The sequence below is a fragment of the Notolabrus celidotus genome, chromosome 8 (genome assembly GCF_009762535.1).
Source record: "Notolabrus celidotus isolate fNotCel1 chromosome 8, fNotCel1.pri, whole genome shotgun sequence".
NCBI lineage: Eukaryota > Metazoa > Chordata > Actinopteri > Labriformes > Labridae > Notolabrus > Notolabrus celidotus.
The window spans coordinates 9,824,617-9,850,013 of NC_048279.1; the positions used below are offsets into that span (position 1 = coordinate 9,824,617).

The 25,397-nt window shown below is 37.8% G+C and overlaps 1 protein-coding gene across 1 annotated transcript; it reads left to right on the plus strand.

The window, feature by feature from the left end:
• Positions 1–65: 65 nt before the first annotated feature.
• On the plus strand, positions 66–24,839 carry LOC117817450 (gamma-aminobutyric acid receptor subunit alpha-2-like). The gene is made up of 11 exons (XM_034690174.1): positions 66–300; positions 432–521; positions 925–1,030; positions 3,851–3,966; positions 9,946–10,013; positions 14,899–15,119; positions 16,954–17,036; positions 17,522–17,665; positions 22,335–22,487; positions 22,869–23,071; positions 24,201–24,839. Exons 3-11 carry the CDS (start codon positions 960–962, stop codon positions 24,498–24,500), a joined length of 1,359 nt encoding a protein of 452 aa, XP_034546065.1. The 5' UTR covers positions 66–300; positions 432–521; positions 925–959; the 3' UTR covers positions 24,501–24,839.
• The last annotated feature ends 558 nt before the right edge of the window (positions 24,840–25,397 follow it).

The following is a 25,397-nucleotide window of genomic DNA, read 5'->3' on the forward strand; positions in this document are numbered from 1 at the left end:
GATGGAAATAACATTCAGTCACATCTTTACCAACACCTGGCCTGTAGGAGGCTCAGAGCATATCACACTATCTTTAGGACCCAGAGTGTCACTTCTTCAGCCTTTGTAGTTCTTTGTGTGGAGATGAGGGAGACTGAGACGGGCTTCATGCTTATCACGATTCACATCAAGCATTTTATAAGCAGGGGGTTGTGACCAGGGTCGTTTGAACGCAAAATCAGCTTCAACAACTGCTTGTTTTTCTTTTTTCTTTTTCTTTGATTTCTTTTTTCTTTTTTCTTTTCTTTCTATCTCATTGTGGTATGTTTATTGATCTATTTATTCATATTTTTTTGGGGAGGGGGACACTGTGCATTTTGGGTACATGGCTGCTGCTGGCTATGAATATGATTTATCAGCTTTGTTCTCACGACAGACTTGTATTATTTCAGTCTCCTAAACACAGGAAAGAGCGGTGATTTGTCTTTAACTTTTTTCATCTCCGGCAATAGCAGCTGCTGCAAGTACTTTCTGCACGTACGGTAAGTGTATTTACATTTTTCTGCCTTAGATACTAAGGGAATTCCTATTTAATCAAATTCATCATATCGGGAGATGCTAGATGACGTGGGAGATGAGCTGTTTTTTCTCTAATTTGAATGATATATTAGATTTCAGTGTTTTTCTTCGTCGTTTCATTTGGACATGAGCTTCAAAGAAACCAAGCGGATCGACTGGCTCTCACAGTATTGATAGAATTACTGTTGAATATGTGAGAGCGTTGAACGTGAATATCAATTGCTGCCAGCTGCTGTCACTGCTGCTGCTCCTTCTCCCCCCTTCTTCTTTTTTATGTCGTGTCAACTGGAACTAGGTTTAGATTTAATGGCTGTAAAGGTCCTCTGGCATTTCAAGCTGGTTAAACGGAGCCTCCATTCATTACAGCGGCTGTCCTACTGTGTGTAGGCGTTGATGCAGTCATGTGGAGCAGAGAGAGCGCTTCTCCACTTCTCATCTGCCTGCTGGCGCACACTGCTCTCTGGAAGACCAGGTGAGTCTTTCTCAATGGGAGACGCCTTAAGAATGAACGAGATGTAGGCCGAGCATCGCTGGCGGTGGTTTCTCTGGGCAGAACAAAGGTCCATATTTATCAAGGGTTTATCACACAAGACTGGACACATTAGAGGAGATGCTCTTTACCGCGCTCTGTCTCATTTCTGACTATAAATAAAACGCAGGGCATGTGTGAGTATTATCTAGAAAGTTGCCTTATTTGCTGCTTTGTTAAATTACAGTCAAAGTACAAATTCTAATGAAGACAAAAAAAAAAAAAAAAAAATCAAAGGCTACTATTGTTCCTTTTATGAGACTAGAAATGATTATAAACAAATTCAAATTACACAGCAGACGATTATTTCAAACACCTTTCTAGCTTAAGACAGCCTAAGAGCTACAAGCTGCTTGTCTAACATGAATCTATGGAGTTTCTTAAAGCTCCTGTGAGGTGTTTTTTTTGCTGTCTATTGAGAATAATACTCATGCCGCTACATGAGCTTCAAAAGCTAACAAGAACATTAGAAATGTATTATTTCATGTGGTGATTTTTAATGTCTGAAACCACTGGTGGGGGGTAGGTGACAATTGAAAGGGGTTAATTACACACTGCAGAAACAGCCTATATAATTATTTTCCATTTCCATTTTTATTTGAGTCATACATTTAACTGTTAAAATATGTACACATGTGCAAGACAAAATCAGCAAAAATAAGAGGTAGGCCTACCACAAACTGAATGTTTCACACAGGAGCTTTAAAGAGAACACACATCAGGATCAGGTTTTATTAAGTTAACTAGCAATTACAAATATGTCTCAAGGGAAATAAGGAAACAACACAATACTTTAACAAAAGAGGCAAGACAAGTCAAAAATCATTGGTGTTACAGAAATTGACATAAAAATATGTGGAAGTAGGCTCTTCTCCTGCCTCACTCAAACATAGTTGCCTTAAATGACAAGTCTAACATTTGCTTTGCCTTTGTTTTGTACTAAGGCAAAGGACCCACTGGATTATTTTTATGATCATGTGTAGAAATGTCTTATGAAGTTTGTTAGAGTGCCATGTTATTCAACTGTTCCCACAATGGATGGTTAACATTTAAGAGTAACAGACAATCTTGAGACCTGATTACCCCTCGATGACAAACACGTCTGTTGTTTGTTTGTTGATGTTTTTGGTTAGATAGTAATGTTGGTTGTTGTGATAGGAAACCTTATTTTAGTTAAGACACTAATCCTATACTATTAATCAGAAGCTTCAGCTTCAAACATCAAAATGCTGAAAAATATGCAAATATATATAATGATTCATATTTATAAATATTTCTATCACCTGCTTAGAATAAGATATGCTAATTAGCAGTAGCTGTTATACCAGAGCTGTCAGCAGCAGAGCTCCACACAGCACCATATTTGAATTTATGCACCATGAATCTCTAGCTCTGGTTACATTTGCATATTCTGTCCTGTTTTTGGCTTCGAGATCATTTGGCTCACAGACTTTGTGGGTATATGGATATAATGTTTGTGTGGGCATGCAGAGGCCTCATAGTGAGGCGATATGTGGGACTGACTACCCAGAGATCACACATGGGGGAAGGCCCTCTCAAAACCAGAATGAAAAGTTGGTTATTGCCTGCATCTAGCTTATTTAAGTGATTGGAGTCATAACTTAATAAAAATAGACTGAATAAATCACTTTAGAGAAAAAATTAAGTATGAAATAAATATAATACCCCCCCCCCCCCCCCCCCTAGAAAAGGGCTAGTCAGTGTGTCATAACACACCTGTCCCTCAGTTTCAGAAACAGTCACAGAGCTGTGCAAGTTCATCAGTTGGCTTCTACCTCATTGTAAACACAGTACAACATTTCTGTAAAGCTCACAATGCATGATTAGTATCAACAGATTCACTGCAGTCGTTGTGCTTAAAAAACTGAGTCAGTTCTTTTTAAGAAATGAAAGAGACACTGTTGTTTTTATACTGCACTGTTGTTGTATAGGATATTAATGGTTCTGTTTTCTGAGCTGCAGTTGTCTAAAAGCTTAATCTACTCTTTTCTTCCCCTTGCGGTGAAATCAATGCATCTCCAAATGTGTTCATATTAAGTGTTTCTTTTATGGGCTGAGAAAATTCTCAAACTTTTTAAATTAGATTATTTATTTGTTCTAATGTAGATAAGCTGGAAAATGAATGTTTTTCTGAACAGATCAAAAGTCACATTTTAAGAGCTATGTGGGTCTTACAGTATGAATTATTGCTGATAACTAGCAAATAATTTAAAATGAGCCGAGCCTTAAACACATACTGCTCTAAAGTACAGATCATGTTAAAGCGTGTATCCAGAAACACCCACAATAAAACACTGAAGTGAACATTTTACAGCACTTTCATCACTTTCAGTCGTGTAACTTATTCATGATGATGTACTTCATGCACTGAAGCAATGCATTTAAAGCAGCAGTTTTTTCATAGTGTGCTATTACAATTTTACATCAGTACTTCATTTTTCTGAAAGTAACAACACATCTTGTGCGACTTAGTTCTTAATTTTGCACAGTAGACAAACATAATTTATTAGTCAACCTTTTTATACATTCATATGTTATCAAAGTAGATTAACCCACCTGGGAATATATACGCCTGGGCAGTCAGATAAGAGGTAAAACCCTGGTGTCAAGAATATGTGCTCCTCACTGTGGGCAGGTAAAAAGTCTCATAACAACCGTTTGAGTTATGGTCTAAATAAATAAACATGAATCCACAATCCTGTTAATTGAATGGACCCGTTTCATTGTGTGTCTGCACACTAGGTCAGTGAATGCTGATACCACATCTGATGCCTTCAAAACAAACATCACCCTGTTCACACGGATACTGGACAGCCTGCTGGATGGATATGACAACCGTCTGAGGCCGGGCCTAGGAGGTAAGGAAGTTACTTCTCATCACTTTATGTATAGCTCTTTGCCTTTTGAAGAGATTTAATTTTTCTTAAAGCATACTTATGAAAGGTACTTCAAGTTGTATTACATATCAGTTAAAAACTACAGTTAGCACACTTCTTGTCTGGAAAGCTGCAGATTGAGTCCTGAAATATAAACTTTACACACTCATTTTTAGGACCTTTTTAATGCTTCACTTTGATGTGAACAGGCCTTTACTTTAGGACTGTTTTTAACTGCACAGTGACCCTCTATAAAGGCCTGTGTCCACTAGCAATGGCGTTTATTGCAGCTAGGTTACAAAAGTTATCACATGGGACATCCACTTCCACCAGTAGTGACTGTTAACATGTTTTAAATTGCTCTGTATGGGTAATGTTTGATTTTATTCAAGGACATTTTACAAACAAGATGTAAAAACAATGGAAGGGAATTGTTCCTCTGGTATTAGCAGCAGCTCCAAACCTGAAAATGGATCCTCACAAAGCAAGTCTGGGTTCATGAGGTAAATTGAGCTGGGAGAATGTCACAAATGGCACAAAAGCCTGTTTCATGGCTTAATTCAGACTCAACAGACTTGAATTTTAAATTGTTTTTGAAAAGACTGACCCATCCTTGTTAAGATGCAGATCAGTTTTAGGGGGAAACATCATAGTCACTATCTCCTCTTCCACTCTTGTTCACAAGGTTAATATTGGGAGCCATGGTTGACCAATATCAGACAAATGCTGATACTAGTAATTACAAATCGGCCGATGGCAGATATATAATGTGGATATCAGGTTTTTTTGTTTGTTGGTTTTTGCATTTGATAAAATACAACAACTTAACAATATAACAAATGGGAATGAAAACTCCTGAACTTGAATGAACATTTTATGAAATAAATGTGGAAAGAAGACTATTTGGCTCACTAAAACATTACCACGAGGGACTTCTGGATCTCTGTTCAGCTACCTGTAGTTATTAAAATAGAAAAAACACAAGGGTTCAAAATCAAAGTTCAATTCAAGTGTAAAAAAAGTTAAAGACGAAGTCATGTATAATTCCATTATTCCACACACACTACAATCTAATATACAGGGTTATCTTAGCCAGTAACATGCTTTCTGAATAATAAAAATAAATTGGGTTATCAATAGATTTCAGAACATGAATGATATTTATGTCAGCACTGATATTAAACCGCATTATTCTGTATATCATAACATCATTTACAGAATATTAAACACCAGCTAGTAACTGTTTAAGATTTTATGAACGGTCATTTAGGATGGCTAAACGCTCTTATCATTTAGGAAAGGCCTGGTGACACCACCTTGTGAGCACAGACATGTGTCAACAGGCTGTAAAATAAATTATTTTTTGATATCAAGAATAATTGCAGAATTTGATATTTATTGACAATTCATCTAATTTGTCAATGTATTGCATGTTCAAACTTCCATTATTTTTCATTTCAGGACAGTTTTTAAGTCCGTATCAATAATGTAAAAGCAATCAGTAGCGGTGTCTTGATTTGGGAATCAAATGAAAGCAATATGATGTACTTAATGATCCTGACTTTCAGATTGGTTAATCAACTAAATACTGCGTTGCTCATGACACAAAGTCATGCTCCACTGGCTTTTTTTATGTGGTTACCCGCTGACATCAGTCTGATTGGCTGCACCTGCATGATTAGCTCGTAGTTAGTAGCTCAAACTCACAGTACTTTGGTGATATTTTAATTCTGTTTGATACAAAGTTCATATTATCTTTGACTTGTCAGCTGAGCTGAGTTCTTTAAGTGAAATGTGCCGTTCAACAGCACTGTGGTGTCATCACTAGGCAGCAGGAGCTTCACTACTGTGTGCCTAAAGGACACGAAGGCATGTGATTACAAGAAATTAACATGTTCATTTTAAATGCATTACAAATACTGTGTTAATGCTGACAGCCTTTGGTTTAATTAAGCTCCAAAGTGGGTCATGCATCTAAAGATTTAATACATATAAGATACATGAGCACCATAATATGATTGTTGTTGTTTTTTATTCTGACTCTCTGCAAAACATTTCTATATAAATCTAATTTTACCTTGGCCACAGTGCACAAAAGAGCTTCCGTTTCCATTCTAACCTCTCCTACAATCCTCCACATTTGGCATCTCATTTCCAGCTGGCCCCTTACCCCAAAGCTGAGCTCTTCCCTCGGGAATTTTTGCCATTTGAAATTCAAATTCCTGAGGCCATCAGCCCATAGCTGCCATATGGGGAACAGACCTCTCTTAGCTTGGCAGTGCTCAGCCTATACAACTGGACGTACAGTTCTTGCTTTATAATATAAGAAAAGAATGTACTGTATGCTTGACCTGTTAGCTTAAGCGTATGTTTTATTTGCATAAAAATTAACACTTATATTAATGGCCAGATATCGTTCGTGGAGCAGTGTACTTGTTTAATCTGTTGATAGAAAATAAAACTGTGAATTAGTGTTTTGACCTTTTGATCTGTCTGAGGCATTTAGGAGTAAGTAGTCTGAAAAACACTTAAATTTTCCACTACAGAGCACAAGATTCAAATGTTTTATTCTGGCTACCAGTAGGTTTCAAGGGAGATTTAAAAAAACAAAATAAATGGAAACATTGTCTGGTTAAGCTGCATTTTTCTCCCCTTATCTTTATATAAATAGACAATATGACCACAGTCACTGATTGCTATTATATTGCAGTATAGTATAATGGTCTTATGATATAAAAAAGTGGACTCAACTGTAATCCTAACTGGTTTGCTTGGGGTCTTTCTTGGGTGTGAAAGCAATACCAAGCTCTTTCATAATGCAGTAAATGGTTTCTATTATTTGCTCTGACATCAAGCCACACTCCAGATCTTCATAAGTGTGACAGTGAATCAGCTCAATTGTGTTCATAGTCACCTTCAGTTATTACGCTTTTCATGCCTAATATTTTTGTCTAACTTTAATTTGGAGTTATTCACTGTGTTTCAGCATTAAAGAAGCACAACTGGAAATGCTTACATCAAGATCTCACTATAAGACAAAGATGACCCCCAGAAGAAAACTTTGTTATTAGTTGAGGTTACTTTTTACAACTAAGTTCAAATCAAACTCTTCAAATGTAAGATTCTCATGTGTCTTTGCTGTTAAGCATCCGTGACTATCTCAGTAAGTAGGCAAAAGATACATCCTTACATCTGTTTAAAGCACAAGTAAGAGAGAATCTTAAAAAACTACATCATCTAACCCTGTTGAATGATGGCGTGATGACACTGTATGACAATGGGTCATGTGAAATATCCTGCTTATGGAAATAAACACACTAAGAACCATCATCCTGCACTTTGGTTGAACAGAGGATTTCTCCCAGCTCCCTGGTTTGGTCTAAAGACCTGAGGTGGATCTCAGTATTCTGTCCCACACCTGTCTTTTCCTTATATCCCTCCCACCAGACACGTCCAACATCCACAGCTGCCAAAACTATGTAGCCCTGTGTCATCGTTGACCTCCAACAGGTTTTTCAAAGATGAAAGGACCTTTAAGCGCTTATGTTTATATCAGGATGGAGTAGAACAGCTTGCCACAGAGTTGTATCACAGAGTGTGAAATGTCACTGAAACTGATGAAACAGTTAGGTCTTCTTCTTTCACAGGTGTCTGAATTTCACTTGCAACATCTCAAGCTGTGTGTGTTAACTCTCCCACAGTCTCACTTTTTTTGCTGCACACATAATCAGGTGCTTCAGGTCAGCAGCCACATGCAGGTTTCTATGATCTAAACCCTGTCTCTTGAAAGGCTCACAGTCAGAGTGTGAGCCCCTGTTTACAACTTTCGTTAGCATTGCTTGTAAATCTGTTATTTTCCTGTGTTTCATTATTCTTTAAGTGAAAGATGATGAAAGAAAGAAATTAAGGTTTGACTGTATGAAGGGGTGGCATTGGTGGTAGAAAGTAATGTAAAAAATCACATGACACAATTAGCCAATACGTTTTTAGTAAACCTAATTTATTACTGTGTGAAAGGCTGGTGAAAGGCAAATTAGATTCCAAGGAGATACTGTATGTGAAAGAGAAGTCCAATAAATAAAAAGCTCAATTTTAGGGTAGATTTAAAATACACCAAACAAGAACAAAGTCATGTTTATCTGGACTTGAGTTAGCCTCAGTAAATTGATTGCAAGTCTTACAAATAAAGTAATTTTAAGTTATATTTTTGGGGGGATTTTTTGCCTTTAACGGACAGGACAGCTGAAGAGAGACAGAAAATGTGGGGAGTAGAGAGTGGGGGAAGACATGAAATAAATGGTCGAGGCCAGGAGTCCAACCTGCGACCACTGCAATGGGGAATAGCCTCTGTATATGGGCCACAGGCTTAAATTGCTAGGCCAACAGCACCCCAAAATAATGAATTCCTCATGCACTGCTAATAGATCAGATGGTCGTGATTCACTCAAAGTTGCAAAGTAAAGTGCATTGACTATGTAGTATTTAAAATGTTCTTAAGCTATTCTAAAATATGTAACATGCAGCTTGTTATTCTCATGAACAGCATGTTTGAGGACAGGATCAGCAAAGAGACACACCAGCTTGTCTAAAGAGGCCGCCAACATACATTATGAATGCTCTGAACAGTCTCTTTAAAGCAGCTACAACGACATTTTTATCAAAGCTGCTTTTTAAAAAGTTGTTCCTCATATTCTGGACAAAGAAAATAAATCTACGTCGTTGAGTTCACCACAGTGAAAACAAAATCAATACATATAAATCAGCCTAAAGAGCCCAGTTTACAAAAACAAATCCAACCCTCCACATGCCTTCCTAAATGGATTGCATCAACCCCCCGCCTGTCTCTACCTCATGATCTACTGTACAGTGTTCATAAGAAATCATGTAATGCATGAGAGCAATTTACCAAGCAGTAATGGTCTCTTTATATTTTGTGTTGAATGTGGTTTTCTTTGTAGTACAGAGAGTAAAACGTGAAAGGTTTTAAATTGACCGAGCATGAGAGCCGGAGCTTCAGTAATAACTGAAGGAGACAGGGTGTAGAGAAAGCAAATGAGCCTGATGCACTGCCACTGATGCAGAAGTGCATCACTTGAATAGGAAGTATGGGAGGCTTTCTCTTCTTATCTGTCACACCACTATGAGAATCTATAATACATTTTAAACCCTTAATATCACATCGTATTAGCTTGTTTCCCTCTGAAGCTTAGTTTTAATTTAATTTTGAGTTATGCATTTGCCCTCAGTGGTCAGGGGGATGGGGGGGGTCAGAAGGACTACAGCCCCCAAGAGTATTGAAGGGAGGGGGATATCATCTTTACTCAATCCTTCTCACTTGTTTTCCTGTGCGAAGCTCCAGTGCTATGGGAATAAAAACAAACTTTCCCCAACAATCAGCCTCTAGACTGGGACAGGTCTGCTAATCTTAGCTGCAAAACTGAACCAATTACCAACCAACAGAGCCGGCCACTCATACAAAGCTTCACTTAAAAGCCACAGTAACTTAATGAGGGCTACGTGTCCACTCAAAACCATTCATCTCTGGAAAAGGATCCAGTTTCGCAAAATCAGAGTTGTTGTATTTTTATGTCAGATACTCAGTGAATTCAGTAACTGTCCCTGCCAGCTCCTGATACCATCTACAGGCCTGTAACACTAATATAAAAGCTACAGGGACTTTCAGCATTTTGTTTTCTGCGTCTTAATGTGCATTGTTAATTAATTTGCTGTACATGACTGTCAACACATCTGTTATCGCTTCTTGCTTTTGTCCTCCACTGTGGTTCACAGACTGCCTCTCACACATCCTTCAGTATTCCTTTACAAAAACTGTTTATGGAAAATCAAAAAAGCAAATGTATGTCCCACTTTTACAACTTTGTACTCTCTTTTTTTTAACAGTTCTTTGAGATTGTTTTGAACTCTTCAGTGTTTTGATTGTTTCTCTTATCTCTTATTTAGACAGGATTACTGAGGTGAAGACAAACATCTATGTCACCAGCTTTGGACCAGTTTCAGATACTGACATGGTGAGAGCAGATTTATTTGTTGAGTGTGATTATTCATCCACATCTTTGTTTTTGTAAAACAGAAATAAAAGAACTTTAGGACGGTCTTTCACTCGTGTCCTAAGTAATATTGTTTTAAATATTTTTTTGTTTTAATTATTGGTCATATCAACTTAACCTTCTTTTATGCCTGCGTCAACGACTCTGAAGTGCATGGGACAGTTTTTCGACATGACCCTACAGTGTCTCTTCACCAGATATGTTCATGTTATGTACAACCCCAACTCTAAAAAAGTTCAAAACAGTCTGGCTGAAGACCTCCAATGTAATCTGTTGTCTTGCTTAAGAACACTCCACTATACACTATACTACACTTTTACACTACTGCCTCATCAGCATAAACTTAAACACATCGTTAGACTTTCCACTGCTTTTATTATTTAGTTACCTTGTGCATGTTTATGTTATATTCTAACTCTTAACCATTATTTAACACCTCACTCTAACTGTCTGTTCTCCTTTCTTACCTTGTGCTGTTGGACCGCTGAATGTACTAATGGTGGCTCATTCTAACAAACAAACTCAGCTCTGTGTCCTCAACGTGAATCACTAAATGCTTCATTAAAAACAAAAAAAGGAAAAACAAAAACTCGGAAAAAACAAAAAAAGGTTCTGTTACATTTAATGAAGCATATTGGTACAACTATAGTACTTCACTTGTATTTTAAATCAGCCTACGCTCCAAGACATTTTCTAAAGACATTTTCTAAAGACATTTTAGACACCTTGTCATTATTTGTAATCTATCCAGTATTCACAGTCTGCAAATCACCCTCTGCTTTTTGAAATCTCTGACCATGTGATGTCTCTACGGAAATCAAATCAAATCTTTTCATGACCACTACTTGGTCAAATCACGGTCACATCATGAATCACAAACCTCTAATGTCAAAGCTCTCCCTTGTATCTAAACCCAAAGCTTTCCAAACTGCAGTGTAGCCTCTGCAAGCTCCTCTTCCCCCATCTTCAGAGCAGCAGGCAAAAATACATAATGGTTTTACAGGAGAGGCAGCAGGATGCGGCCCATCCTGCTGCCTCTCCTGTAAAATCATGTGCTCTTCACCGGTCTCTGGAAAAGAGAGGGAAAGGTTTATGTGAGTAGAGAATGTGGCAAAGTGACACTGCCTTTTGTCTGAATTACCCATAGAGAGGGTCTCCCCCTTGGGTGAGCAACATAGACCTGGGAAACAATCCTACAGCTTCCACTGTTGTCTCCAGGTCTTCTCCAACTGAGACAGCGGTTTACAGAGGCTGTGGTTGCTCCTATTCCTTAAAAAGGCTTTGTTAGCATTGAATACAAGCAAAGATCACACCAAGGCCAAATCAACATCAAATGTCATGAGTTGCTTTTGCTAAGATTTGTTTATTGTTCTTTGAGTGTTAATTGTGGTATCTCCCCCAGTGTTTCATGTCTTGTGTTCTTTATTCTTTATGCATGTATTTTCTCTTGTGTTTTCTTAGTTTGGTCTATTTCCTGTTTTATATTGTAGTTCTTGCCCCATCTGGTGTAGATTACTTCCTGCCCTTGTGTGTTTCCCTCCAGTTTAATTGCACCCTCATTAGTTCCACCTGGGTCTTGTTGTCTCACCTGGGTCTGATTGCCCCTGTTAGTATTTAGTCTCTGCGTTTCCTCCCTTCTCTGTCAGTTCATTGTCATGTCCTACCTGAATGTTACCTTGTCTTGTTCTTGTGTTCCTGTGGATTTGTTTAAGTAATTTTTTATGTAATCTCTTGTTTCTTTTTTGTTACTTAAACCTTTTATTTTAGTCTGCACTTTGGGTCCTCCTCTTTCTGTTTATCCCTAAACATGACATCAAAGCCATCTCATTTTTTTTTTACTTTGCTTTTCTCAGTAACTTCAACAAAACTTAGGCCTGTTGATCACAGAGAGTTACTTTATTATTGAAGCATCATCTAGTCTATTCTAAATTAAAGACGGCACAAGGTGAGGACCATCCTATCTGAGGGAATCTCACTGTACATTATGATTTAAGAATGGTGTCACTGCTATGAACTCATAGTAATGGCCATCTATGCTGTTTTTTTTAGCATATTTTAATGTTTAATGAGCTTAAAAAAACCATAATATAAAAGCTACCATAGGAGAGCATGTACCCTAAACATTGCCGGTGTAAACAGGATTATAAAGACTGAATGGTGGTACAAATTAAGCACTGGTGTAGAAGTCAACAAGAATAAAGACAAATACAATTCATGAAAAATTACTTTCCTTATAAAACTGACCTCAGTAATGTCATTCAACTTCTGCTTCTTTTGTCTGAACACTGGTGACACCACGACACAGCAGAGCTCTCAGTGCTCTTGTCCAGAGGGCAAAGGATGTGCTGTGGCCCGAATAAGCAGGGTTAAACACAGAAAACATAGATATACAGCAAGTGCAACAGAGACAGTGATGTGTAACCATTTCAAAGCAAAATAAATGCCAAACTTTTTTTTTTGATTTTAATTCAATTATTTGTTTGATTAAAATCTAGAAATAATAAAAGCCGTGGAAAGTGAACAAATGCCTGTTCTGGTGCATTCAGACTTCATTCACTGCTTTGGATGATGAAAAATTGTCACCTACCGTCATTGAAGAAGGTAGATTTGGAGATGTAACAAACTACCTCACTTCCTGGTTTCACAGTGGAGGCCTTCAGCCAGACTCCTCTGAAAGAGTTGGGGTGTTTTTTTAATGTTGCAAAAATCAATTTATGATGTTTTGAAATAGTGCAAAAACAAAATATCAAATGTTGAAACTTGAAAAATGTATTGTTTTATGATAAATATATTCTCATTAAGTTGAGTAACATGACTGGGTATGAAAAGGGCATTCCAGAGGCTTGGTGTCTCAGAAATGGAAATGGGAACAGTTTCAGCACTCTGTAACAGACTGTGTGAGCAAATAGAAAATAATTTGAAGATTTCATCATCAACAGTACAGAATATTAAAAGAGTCAGAGTATCTGGAGAAATTGTTGTACAGGGAAAAGGCCAAAAACCAATATTACATAGCTATGATCTTTGGGCCCTCATGGGGCACTGCATTTAAAACCGACATGGCTGTGGTGTTTAAAGTAAAACACCTGAAAGTGATAACAATCAACAGAATTCAGTGTTAGATGCCAATGCTGTCTTGAGGTACTGTGTTGCATTTGTTAGCGCCTGTAGGAGGCGATTAGGTAAGGTAGGGTGAAGCAGTGAAGCTTCTCAGCAGCAGAAGCACTTTAATATCATCCTGTAAATAAAGAAGCAATGGTTCGCTAACCAAGAGATTTAGAAACCCAAGATACTCTAGACACACAAATAACTTTAGTGGATATCACTGCATGGGCTCAAAAAGCCATTGTTTGTGATCTCAGTTCATTGTGTAACCACAAAGGAAGGTTAAGAATGTACTGTGCAAGGGGGAAAGCATTGTGAGCCCGAGCTCATTGAAGATGGACAGAGGTGAAGTGAAAAACTGTCCTGTGGCCCGACAAATCAAAATTTGACGCGTTTTTTGGAAATCAAGGATGCAGTGTTGTGCATGTCCGAGAAAAGGGACCAACCTGCATGTTATCAGAGCACAGTTCAAAAGCTAGCATCAGTGTTGTATGTGGATGCGTAAGTGTCCATGGCATGGCTTTTTTAACAATGCCAAACCACATTCTGGATGTATTAAAACAGCTTTGCTATGTTGCAGAAGAGTCAAAGTGCCAAACAACAAATACGTTTTGAAACTCCATAAACTTGTCTGCTCATTTCCCGAGCGATAACAGAGTGACTGGCTCTGGTAAACATGCCCTGTTCCAGCTTTATTTAAACGTTTTGATTAGCATATATATTTTATTTTTTATAAAACCATTAAAATTCAGTTTCAATATTTGATATGTCTTTGGAATATTTTAAATTCAATATTGTCCTTACTACCCGGTAAAGTGTCCAAACTTTTTTGGAATTGTGGTTGTATTCAGAGTCTTTGTGTTGTTCAAGTTACTCCATTGTTTATTTGTGGCTTTCTTGGTTATCATCCTGAAACATGTTTGGACTTGTACATCAAGTCATCAGTTTCACTGTTACTATTGAAGACCCATTTTTAAAGTATTGATTTTTTGATTCAACAATTATGATGTAGTTCAATACAAAATCACAAAATCACAACATCAATCACATAAAGACCTAAAATGTGTACTACAAAAGGTATGTTAAACATGAACCACTGATTGGATCATAATATCATTCCTGGTGTCTTTAAGTACAACATTTTGCAACCAAACAGAGAGACGGACAGACAGCTGATTAACACGGATAAAACTGATAATATGCTCCAATGTCAAGATTATTACTTCAGATACACTATTTATAATTTAAGGAGGAGGTTATTTTATTTCAGAATTAAAAAATTTTTTGCAATAAATTACTACAATGATAAAAAAATATATATGTATTTTTGGATTAAACCAACCATTAATCAATGTGGACAATATTGCTTATTAGAATAGATTGATTGGTCTTCTCAAGGGAGGAGTTGCTTCTTAAAATATTCAAGAAATACCAGATGTGTAATCTGAATCAACTCGCAGGTTAAGGATGCTGTGAAAAATAATAGCAAAGAAAAGTTTAATCTAAATTGTGTTTTGAAAAATTTACACTTTTTATAGACCAAACTCTCTCTGTCTCTGTCTCTGTCTCTGTCTCTGTCTCTCTCTGTCTCTCACTCTCTCTCTCTCTCTCTCTCTCTCTCTCTCTCTCTCTCTCTCTCTCTCTCTCTCTCTCTCTCTCTCTCTCTCTCTCTCTCTCTCTCTCACACACGGACACACGGACATACATAATGAATTTATACATCTCTCCCCTCTACATGAAGGAGTACACCATAGATGTGTTTTTCCGGCAAACATGGAAGGATGAGAGGTTGAAGTTTCATGGTCCGATGAATATCTTGCCTCTCAACAACCTCATGGCAAGTAAAATCTGGACTCCAGACACCTTCTTCCACAATGGGAAAAAGTCTGTGGCTCATAACATGACCATGCCTAATAAGCTGCTCAGGATCAAAGACGATGGGACACTGCTGTACACCATGAGGTAATTCAAATCTCAGAAGCATGCTGAAAATTCACTGATGTTTACGATAAATGTGGAATATTGGATATGAAGGAATACTCTAACATAGTAGGTAACAAACTTATTAGCTTCCCTGTTAAAGGTTCAATAAGGCTGCAATACCATTATAAACACAAGGCAGCTTTTAACAGATGTGAGCTATAGCAAAACTATTCACAAGCTGAGGAGTTGGCAGGAATGATTTAGGGAATAACTCTGATTTTCTCATAAGCTGTAAAACACATATTTTGCTGTGCTGAAAAAAAGTAAGTACAAAAGCTACACAACAATAATGAGACTGTCCCCCACAATCTGTCCACAACATGCACAATCTGTTTTCGTCATCCTTCTAGCTACCAGCAGTATGCTAGCTGGGGTCAGCCTACAGTAGCGATGATGTTTGTGGGGTAAGGACAGACCGACTGCCCTCTACCAATTCTACAAAGGCTCATGTCAGCCACCTCTGCTGATCAATTGAAGAATCTTTTCAATCAAAAACCAGCACTCCAGAAAAAGTATTTACTAAATAGTATGTCACAGTTTTCTTCAAATTGGAGAATATGACTAAGAGAGAAGAGTTGTTAAAAAGTGGTTCTCCTTAAATCCTTATACACTAAAATACCACAACCCTAACACAATAAAAATACCCCTATCTGTATTTTATACCAGTATAATGGTGGCACTGTTGTAATGGACACAGCTCACTTTTTAGATGACAAAAAAAAAAGATATCAGAAATGCACATGTGCTTGATGAAATTGTAAAGTTAGTGTAAGAAGGTATTGGCCGCCCTTTACTCTTGCTTGCTGGTATTCTGTTTGCGTTACCACACAGTTCCCATGTCTTGTTCCTTTCGAGATACGTATACACTTGTTTGCCAAAACACCAGTTTTCCACTAAGCTACATTAACAGGCTACCAGCTGAGGTTCAATGAAAATGAAAATGATCTTCAAGCTTAGCTGATTACTTTCTATGCATCCAGTTGTCAAATATCAAAGCAGGCATTCTATTTAAACTGCCTTAGCCCGACTACTCTTCCTGCTTCCTCTGCAAACTGCTTTGCAACCCGCCTCCACCCCAGCTCCTCCTTTTATGCCTTGTTTTAATGTCATATGTATCGTCACTGATGCCCGCCCTGTTCTGTACTCCAGGGGTCTTTACTGCTACTCTACCTGACTTTTCATGTATGAACATGGAAGAGAGGGAAGGTGTGCTCTCCCCGCCTAAGGCTTTGGCCTTCCATGTGCACACATGGAAGGGTGGGGAGCTCTAAAAACAGAGCCATTCCACCAAATATAATTTATTGCATGCAGATGAATTATTCTCTTTGACTAAAGTTCCCTGACTTAACAATTACCTTGCTAAAGTCTGTCATAGTGGTACAGAAACATATGACTCCCATTTGTGCAAATGTATTCTTTGTGCATCCTATTTTATGCAACTTGACATCCTTATGTTAGTATTCATTTTGATAAAGTCTACATGAATGATACCCAATGCTAGATTTTTACACACCAGTTATACATTTTCATAAAAGTTAAATCTGCAAACACGCTTCTTATCAAAGAGCTATTCTTAAACCAGCTTTCTTTGGTGTTTGTACAAGTCTCTACAACATTTTGATCTCTATCAATTATGGTTAAGTTAATTTATTTTTATTTGCAGTTGAGGAACTGTCTTGTATCGTGCATGAAGCTTGGGGGGGGGGGGGGGGGGGGGGGGGTTGTTTTTATTTGTTCATTTTTGAAACAGTCTGTGTCATATACTTTTCATGTGTTTGCAAAGTCTCCTTACTTCTTTGTGAATGAAATGCAGGTTAACTGTGCATGCAGAGTGTCCAATGCATCTGGAGGATTTCCCTATGGACTTCCATTCCTGTCCACTAAAATTTGGCAGCTGTGAGTCACTCTAACAATCATAGCTTTGCAATGTTAACAAAGCAATTTAACATTTATTTACCATGGCTTATTACATTCATATTTTCTATATTGTGTTTTTCGAGAAAATGTGTTCTAGAAAAAAGGACAAAGCACGATTATATAATAAATGCTTATACTTTTCATTGATGTATGTTCTGCCCTTGTGTTTATCTCTTGGCTAGTGCTTTACTTAGTTTGGCCTGCAAGCTTCTAAATTACATATTGAGTGGATATATGACTGATTTAAAATGGCATTCATCACTATACATGAAAAACCTTTACAGCACTTCTTATGAAAGACTTCAAGCTCTGAGAAATTATGGCTGTCATATTTTTATTTTCTGTAAACCAAGCATCAAACACGTTGTTGTTCATGGGCTTCTCATTTAGGTCACTGAAAATGATCAAGAGCTATTGCCGCCCCAGATTTATCCCCTATGGGTTTATACATTTCTCTCTTTTAGACGCATACACAATCTCTGAAGTGACATATGCCTGGACTCTAAATGCCTCTGACTCTGTGGTTGTGGAGGGGGAAAGCTCCCGCCTGAACCAGTATGACCTCCTCGGACAAACGGTCGGACAAGAAACCATCAAATCAAGCACAGGTAAAAAAAATCAACAAAAAACAAATGCCCGTGAAGATAATTTCTCTTTCCTCTTTATTGAGATGAATTTGCAGTATTCAATTTATTCATAAAACACTCTAAACCAGCATGAAGAAGACAACAGGGCTAATACGTCAAAAAAAATGTCTTGGTTTGCAAATCATTTAAACGCTACATGTGATTGGAAACAGTACAACGACAACTTTCATAACTGGAAAGTTATAATGTGCTATGAAACATATGAGCTCAATTTAGACTGAATACCAGCAACATGTTTCAAAAACATTGGGAAGGGGTTAAAGTCTTGCTTCAAAACCTGTACATATTGTCCAGAATAATGGAGCTTTCCCAGATGCGTTAAGATACCCATGGGCACTCGTGCATCCCCATATCATCACTGATGCTGGCTTTTGAACCTCTTGTCTATATAGCGGAGGAATGCTAAGTCCATGGTTTCCAAAAAGAATGTCAAATTTTGACTCCTCAGATCTCAGTTTTCCACTTCACCTCACCCAAGAGCAGTTGCCAGGGTTTCTGGATAATTGTATGTTTTCCCCTTTCATGGTACAGCTTTAACCTGCATTTGGAGATGCAGCGATGGACTGTGTTCATATCTGAGAAATCTCAAAAAGGGGAAATGATAAATACCCCTATTTGAGATGATTGCTGCAAAATTATCAGGGTTTTTTTTTTCCTTCAAGGACTGTTTGTGTCTTTTACAGTTTTGTACAAACTAAAGCTCCTGTGAGCAACTTCCAGTTTGTGATGATTTTGGGGAAACTTATGGCCAAAGCAGTGCCTCTTGTCTCTGCTGATTTTGTCATGTCAATTTGTGAATAGTGTTCCTGTAAAAATCGTCAAAAAATCTTTGCTGCGAAAAATGTATAAAAGTCTTATAGTGCTACTTATCACTTTATCTGACACCCAGCAGGCATTAAAGAATAATTGTAATTGTCAGTCTTTGTGCTGATGGTCTCCTTTTGAAGCTCATAGAAAAGCATCAGTTTTCATTTTAGTCTGTTCCATTCACACTAAAAACTCCCCACAGGAGATTTGAACTGGCACACGTGTAAATCTTTTATTCACAAATTAGATAATAATGTTCCAAAACCAAGAAAAGGAACCATCTACCTGACGCTTCTCTCCTACTACTCCTCTGTTGAACGCTACCTGAATCCTTCCTGAAGTTAGATACAGGCGATGTAAATGAAGATGAGTCAGATTAGTTTGGTTTTTAAAAAAAAAAAAAGGACTTCATCTGCTCCACCAATAATCCCCTCAGGTATCAACCACCAGTATAGAGTATTTTCCCTGTGATTGCATGGAAAGGAAAGCCTTGCATCATTGCCATTGAGTAAGAACATCCTTTCATCCTCTAAATGCCTTTATCTAGGTTAAGTGTTGTACGATGTCCCAGTACATGGTAAATGCCTGCCAGTTACAGTTCTTCTTGTTTAACTAGTTACCCCCTATTTATCTGATTGGCTGAGTTAAGATTAATCATTCATTGCTAGTGTGTAAGTGTTTGGTGAGGCGTACTTGCAATCTAGGTCATTTGGCTCGAGTGAGCGTGCTCTCAGGCTTCACAGGAACAGACATCTTGCATAAACCTCTGAAAATAACAACATGTACAAAAATCCTTCCATTCAGCCACACATGTACTTGTCATGTTTGTGTGGTAACTTAAAAAGCACTTCATCTACTGTGTTGATTTCCACAAATCGCCCTTGTTTTGTTAGCTCATAAAACTAGTTTTTATGCGAGTGCTTACATAACTCATACAAACCCGTGTATGAACAGAGCTGAATGCAGTCACGTTGTATTGAAACACCGCATAGTATGTTATGTTTCTGCAGTAACTGTGTACATGTTCTCCCTGTGCCTGAGCAGATTCTTCAAAAGCTATAGCATGTACAAACATTGGTTTTCAAGAATCACAGAGATGGTTTCATTGAGTTCTTGATTGAAACCACATCTCTCAAGTACACTGACATACAAGCTTCATTGAGTTGATATGTTTGTGTTAACAAAATGGGTTTATCTAATCTCCCAAAAGTTACAGGACTTTCTCCTCTCTTCTTCTTTTAAACTTGTGTTTCCAGCCTCTTACAAATAAAAGTTTAATATGCAATCTTCTTTTAGACAGTTGTTGTGTCTAACATACCTGTGAAGGAGATATCATGGCTTCTGTATGTTCACCAGCTCACCATAAAAGGAGATTAAAAAGGGGACTAATGTTCAACAGGATAACTGTTAAGATGATCAGCAAAGACCCAGCTAGCCTGATCAATTTTAAGAATGTCTCAGCCTCTGCTTCACAAAGTTTGATCTTTTTAAGCCTTCATAATGGTAAGAGTATCAGTGATGATGTTTGATTGATTTGTACTTATACAGCACTTTTCTAGTCTTTCCACTGGAAGTGCTTTTACACTCAATCAATCATTCAATCTTTAATCAGTCTTAATTTATATAGTGCCAATGCACAACAAATGTTATCTCAAAGTCTTTACAAAAAGAGCAGGTCTAGACCAAGACTCAACATCAAGACAGGATAACATCCAGTCCCATCTTACAGACAGGACTCAGTCTGATCTCATCTTAATCCACCATGAGCAGAGCACTTTGCAACACTTAGCAAGTTACAGCGGCAAGGACAAACTTTCTTCAACAGGCAGAAACCTCGAGCAGAACTAGACTCATGTAAGACAGACACATTCACCCACTGACACCCTACTCATACACTGATAGCAGAGGATGTTACACCCAGGGACCATCAGCATTACCCAATCCCATCCATATGCACTCACACACCGCTGGTGCTGACTATGTCACTGGGAGCAATTTAGGGTTTAGTCTCCCAATCACACTTAGACATATGACAGCAGAGGCTGGTATCAAACTGTCAACCCTCTGACTGAAAGACGACCAGCTCTTCTACTGGAGCCACAGCTGCCCAATTAAATCCTTCTGGTTTGTCTTTATTCACATAGAAAATAGAAAGTGAGTTTTTTTAAGCTCTCTTAAAACATGACGAGGTATTAGTGATTAAATCTCCATTTGCAAGCCACATACCACGCGCACCAGGGGTGTGTGTGTGTGTGTGTGTGTGTGTGTGTGTGTGTGTGTGTGTGTGTGTGTGTGTGTGTGTGTGTGTGTGTGTGTGTGTGTGTGTGCGTGTGTGCCTATTGGAAACGGGGCACTGACTTATTAAATGTATGTGTACACACATCTCCAAAGATCTTCCTGTCTCCACTATCTCACCTATTTTAACAATAAGATATCACAAAACGTTGTGTGTTTGGGTTTAGTTTTTTTAATTCAAGAAAGTACAACTTATAATTCATCATGATTCATTCTTTCAAGGCACTTCAAGAAGCTATATCTCAAAAGATGACCTTACATCGTACCATCAGAGGAGTGTGCTGCATTGATATATAGCATCAGCTTGTTGCAATAAAGCCTGATCACTGGATTTGAAAGCTTGGCAGGGCCTTTGTCATACCCTTGAGACACTGCTGTGTACACCATGTCCAAACATCCACTGTACAGTCCATGCTGCTGAATGATTGAGGCATTTCCACAGTGTCAGCAGGGGCCTTGTTTCTTGCATCACAAGGGGACATGCAGCAAATATCACCTCCATGCTAACAGTTCTGCTCCCTCTCAGTGAAGCAGTTAGCTTCTCTAAATAAGATCCCTGACTCGAGCATCCTTCCCCCCACTACAACAAAGACATTTGGTCTTGGATAACAGATAAAGGAGGTGTAGAGGTTTGTGGGGATTAAATATGAGGGTGTGAGTGAGTGTGAGTGTATTTTTAGATGTGACTGTGTTCGTGTATGGTGGCAGAGATCAAATAATCATCACATAACTGCTAGATTTGCAGACAACACAACATCAGTACTATAAAAACAGGGAATAAAAAAAATATTTTGGGATTAGCTCACCCCTCCCCCTTACCACGGCTGAAAAGGACTTCCCTTTTGCCAAGTGGCAGTGTGTATCAAGGCCTTTATATCTGAATCGCAACAAATGAGCTATGTTTCTCAGCTCAGTTGCCATGGGTAACACATTTTTTTCTTCCCATGTCTAATCTTGGCTTCTCTCATCTTCTCTTCTTCTATTTGGAAGGCTTGCCTGCTACTGCAGCAACTGGCACTGTTTCACAGCTTATTCAGCTATTAGGCTGTACTTGGTGCTAAAAATCATGTAGCCTTAGATCTGAAATCTACTGCTACCACAAAAATCGTCTTCTCTGTGTCTGAAACTGCTTCAGCCTCTTAAATCTGCCTTCTCTACAGGTGGGAGTAGTGAATTAAAAAAACAGCATTGTCACTCTTAATAACAACTGACTTCACACCAGGTTTATTCACTCAATCCTCTTGAGAAAACGGCCCTTATCTAGCAACTTACCTAACCATAAATTGTGTAAACATTGTGAAACAGAAAATGGAGCAACATTTAACATTTTTTTTTAGTGTTTCACAATGTTTGAAATGGAGGGTCTTTATATAAGTTGTTAAAACTCAACAGTGTTATAGTGCTAACAAAACAAAGATTACCTGCTACATAAATGAGTGTTTACTGTATATGAACAGAAAAAAGAAAACCCCAAATCTAATGTGTATGTGATGGTGCTGTTAATAAACCCTGATACTTGTCTCAACAGGTGAATACACAGTGATGACAGCTCATTTCCATCTGAAAAGGAAGATCGGATATTTTGTCATTCAGACTTACCTCCCCTGCATCATGACAGTCATTCTTTCGCAAGTGTCTTTCTGGCTGAATAGAGAATCGGTGCCAGCTAGGACTGTGTTTGGTGAGTGTCTGCTTTCCTCGATGACCAACGTCTTCTACTTCCTCTCTCATACAAACATTAACATCAAATAGACAAAACACCATTATCCAAATGAAATATCTAAATTAAAGACTAATTTGCTCAAAAAAATAAGATAAGAATAAAAAATGTCTCATGACCGAACACAACAAACAAACCTGTTCTGCAATTACAGCATTAGTAAATGTCAGTGATGTAGAGCAGACTATATCATTAACCTTTTAATATAAAGATGCAAGACAGTTATACTAATTCTGGGCACTATGAAACAATGGATGACGTTGAAAAACTACAGCTGAGTATCAAAAGACCTAAATCAATCTTTGTTTTTTTAATGATTTGTATATGTCTCTATATGTCCAGGTGTAACCACTGTTCTCACAATGACAACACTGAGTATAAGTGCAAGGAACTCCCTCCCAAAGGTTGCCTACGCCACCGCAATGGACTGGTTCATTGCTGTCTGCTACGCCTTCGTCTTCTCTGCTTTGATTGAGTTTGCCACCGTCAATTACTTCACCAAGCGTGGCTGGGCTTGGGATGGAAAAAGTATTGTGATTGAAAAGGTAAGCTGAAGATAAAACCTGACTTTTTTAGAGGCTCAATTTTTAGGAAGATTTCACTGGTATTTTGTAACTGTTTGTTGAAGGAAGGAAAGCTGCAGTAGTGGCTCTAATAACCTCCAACAAAAGGAGCAAATGGGCTTTGTATGAAAGGCTGACAAGTGGACCTTAATGGCTAAGGCCAAGCAAATGTCAGCGGGAAACAAATATAAACATAGATGTGTTGAACCATGTTGTTTAAGTCTAAACTGACATGACTAGTTAGTTTTCAAAGAGGGAAGTAACATCTGTTTTATTTACATAGTGTCATAATACAGGTTGTCTCCGGACACAGTTCATAAGCTACATGTGCAGTTTTACTTCAACAGCTATCTGCTTAGACTGTGTTGAGATTGGAAAGAGGTATAGAGGGAGATGCAGAAAGAGAGAGAGAACAACAACATAGCTCATTCAGATTCATGTATACAGTACCAATAATGATGAGTATATGTATCAAAGTCAACAGGTTTCATATTAGCATTTATAATAATGATATTGGTAATAGGGGTAGGACTGAAAGGACAGAAACATAGAGGAGAGAGAGGGAAATAAGCTTTGCACAGGTTTGTACTAAAGAGTAAGAATTATACCTATGTAATGTAATCATACCTCTCAGATAATGATGGTTTGATTAAAGGCCTGCCTCTATCACAAGCCTGCTTCATATTAAGATCTGGTACCTTCGGTAGTAAAAGCAAATAAAGGCCCCGGTTTATACTTGAGGATTTACGGCAATAAAGATCTAACTTCTTTATTAATTCAACTTTAAGTAAACATTCCTGATGAAGCCATGTTTTCTGCTGTTACACCTCCTCAGTTGGTGTGACTGTTTGCTAAGTGTGTCTGTGGCATATCCAGAATGCTCCAAAGTGAAGTAATGTGGTTTCTATGAATAATATTTTCTAAGTTTGTTTCTCATAAATCTGCGACTCTAATCTCTGAATATTGCTCTTCTCCTGCACTTTTTTTCTTTCTTTTTTTTGTTACAATGGCCTTAATAAACCATATAAACTCTCATGTGACAAGTGACATGTTTCAGGGTTGACTCTGTCTGCTTAAGTGTTTGCATTTAAACTTTTTGATCTTTTGACAGAATAAAGAGAGAGCATCGATGGTCAAGAAGAATAACGCCTACGCTGTAGCAGTGGCCAACTACGCACCGAACATCACCAAGGACTCAAGCACTCTGCCAACAATTGCCAAAGGTGGAACTCTGGATTCTAACAAGGCCAAAGATGGCAAAGACAGCAAAAAGACATTCAACAGTGTTAGCAAAATCGACAGAATGTCAAGGGTTATGTTTCCAGTTCTCTTTGGCAGTTTCAACCTTGTGTACTGGGCGACCTACCTTAACAGAGAACCTATAATAAAGGATATGGTCCCCTCAAATTAGAGGCCGGTTTCAATGGGGTGTGGTCTGGGGACTGAGCGATGCACCAAATACCTCTGGCAACTGTGTACACATTCCTTTTTCAGAGTGTAATCCTGGATTGCAGCGTGATCTTTTATCTTCCTGTTTTTTACACCGTCTCTGGCACATTTGAGAGAGCCTGGCTTTTGTAAATGTTTCTGAATATTTATAATCATGGTTTCATAGTGACTTATTATGTAATCACTTAACCAAGTATGTATTTTCATTGGAAGAGTGTTTCCAGTTACAGTATGTGGCCACTGTAAATATAACTCGAATGAAGAGTGAACTCATAAACATTAAAGCAAAAATTTTATTTAACTTTCTTTCAGATATGTTCAATTTTCCCTGTGATGTCCATTCTTCTGATATAACAGAACATACTTATTTTAGTGAAAGGGGGTGGTAAGGATGCAACAATACAGATAGCCCATTTTTCAATACAGCTTTCATACCGTCTTTTGATCACGGTTTTCAGCTCAGATAAAAAATAACAATAATAATAATAATGATAATAAGATTAATCATCTTTATTTATAAAGCACTTTTCAAAACAGGGTTACAAAGTGCTTTACAAATAAGAAAGAAACTAAAAGACAATAAAAGAGAAATGTGGAGGAAGATAAATGAAAGGAAATAAAACAATGTTTAAAGAATAAAACAAAAAAAATTAAGATAAAAACAATCAAAACTCAGAAATATAAAATATTAAAAGATTTAAAAATACAAAAACATAAAATTAAATGATAAAATCATAAAACCCTGCTGTGATGCTGCCTAAAAAAGGATACAATGAACAAATTTTGTTGGAACAAAAAGGATTCAGGAGAAAAAAACAAAGGCAGTGCCCGAAAAAGTCTGACTTCAAAAATCCCAAAA

Coding starts and splice junctions, on each gene's coding strand:
- LOC117817450 (XM_034690174.1), top strand. CDS start 960: ATGTGGAGCAGAGAGAGCGCTTCTCCACTTCTCATCTGCCTGCTGGCG. Junction 15,120..16,953: donor ACACTGCTGTACACCATGAG/GTAATTCAAATC, acceptor AATGAAATGCAG/GTTAACTGTGCATGCAGAGT. Junction 23,072..24,200: donor AAAGTATTGTGATTGAAAAG/GTAAGCTGAAGA, acceptor ATCTTTTGACAG/AATAAAGAGAGAGCATCGAT.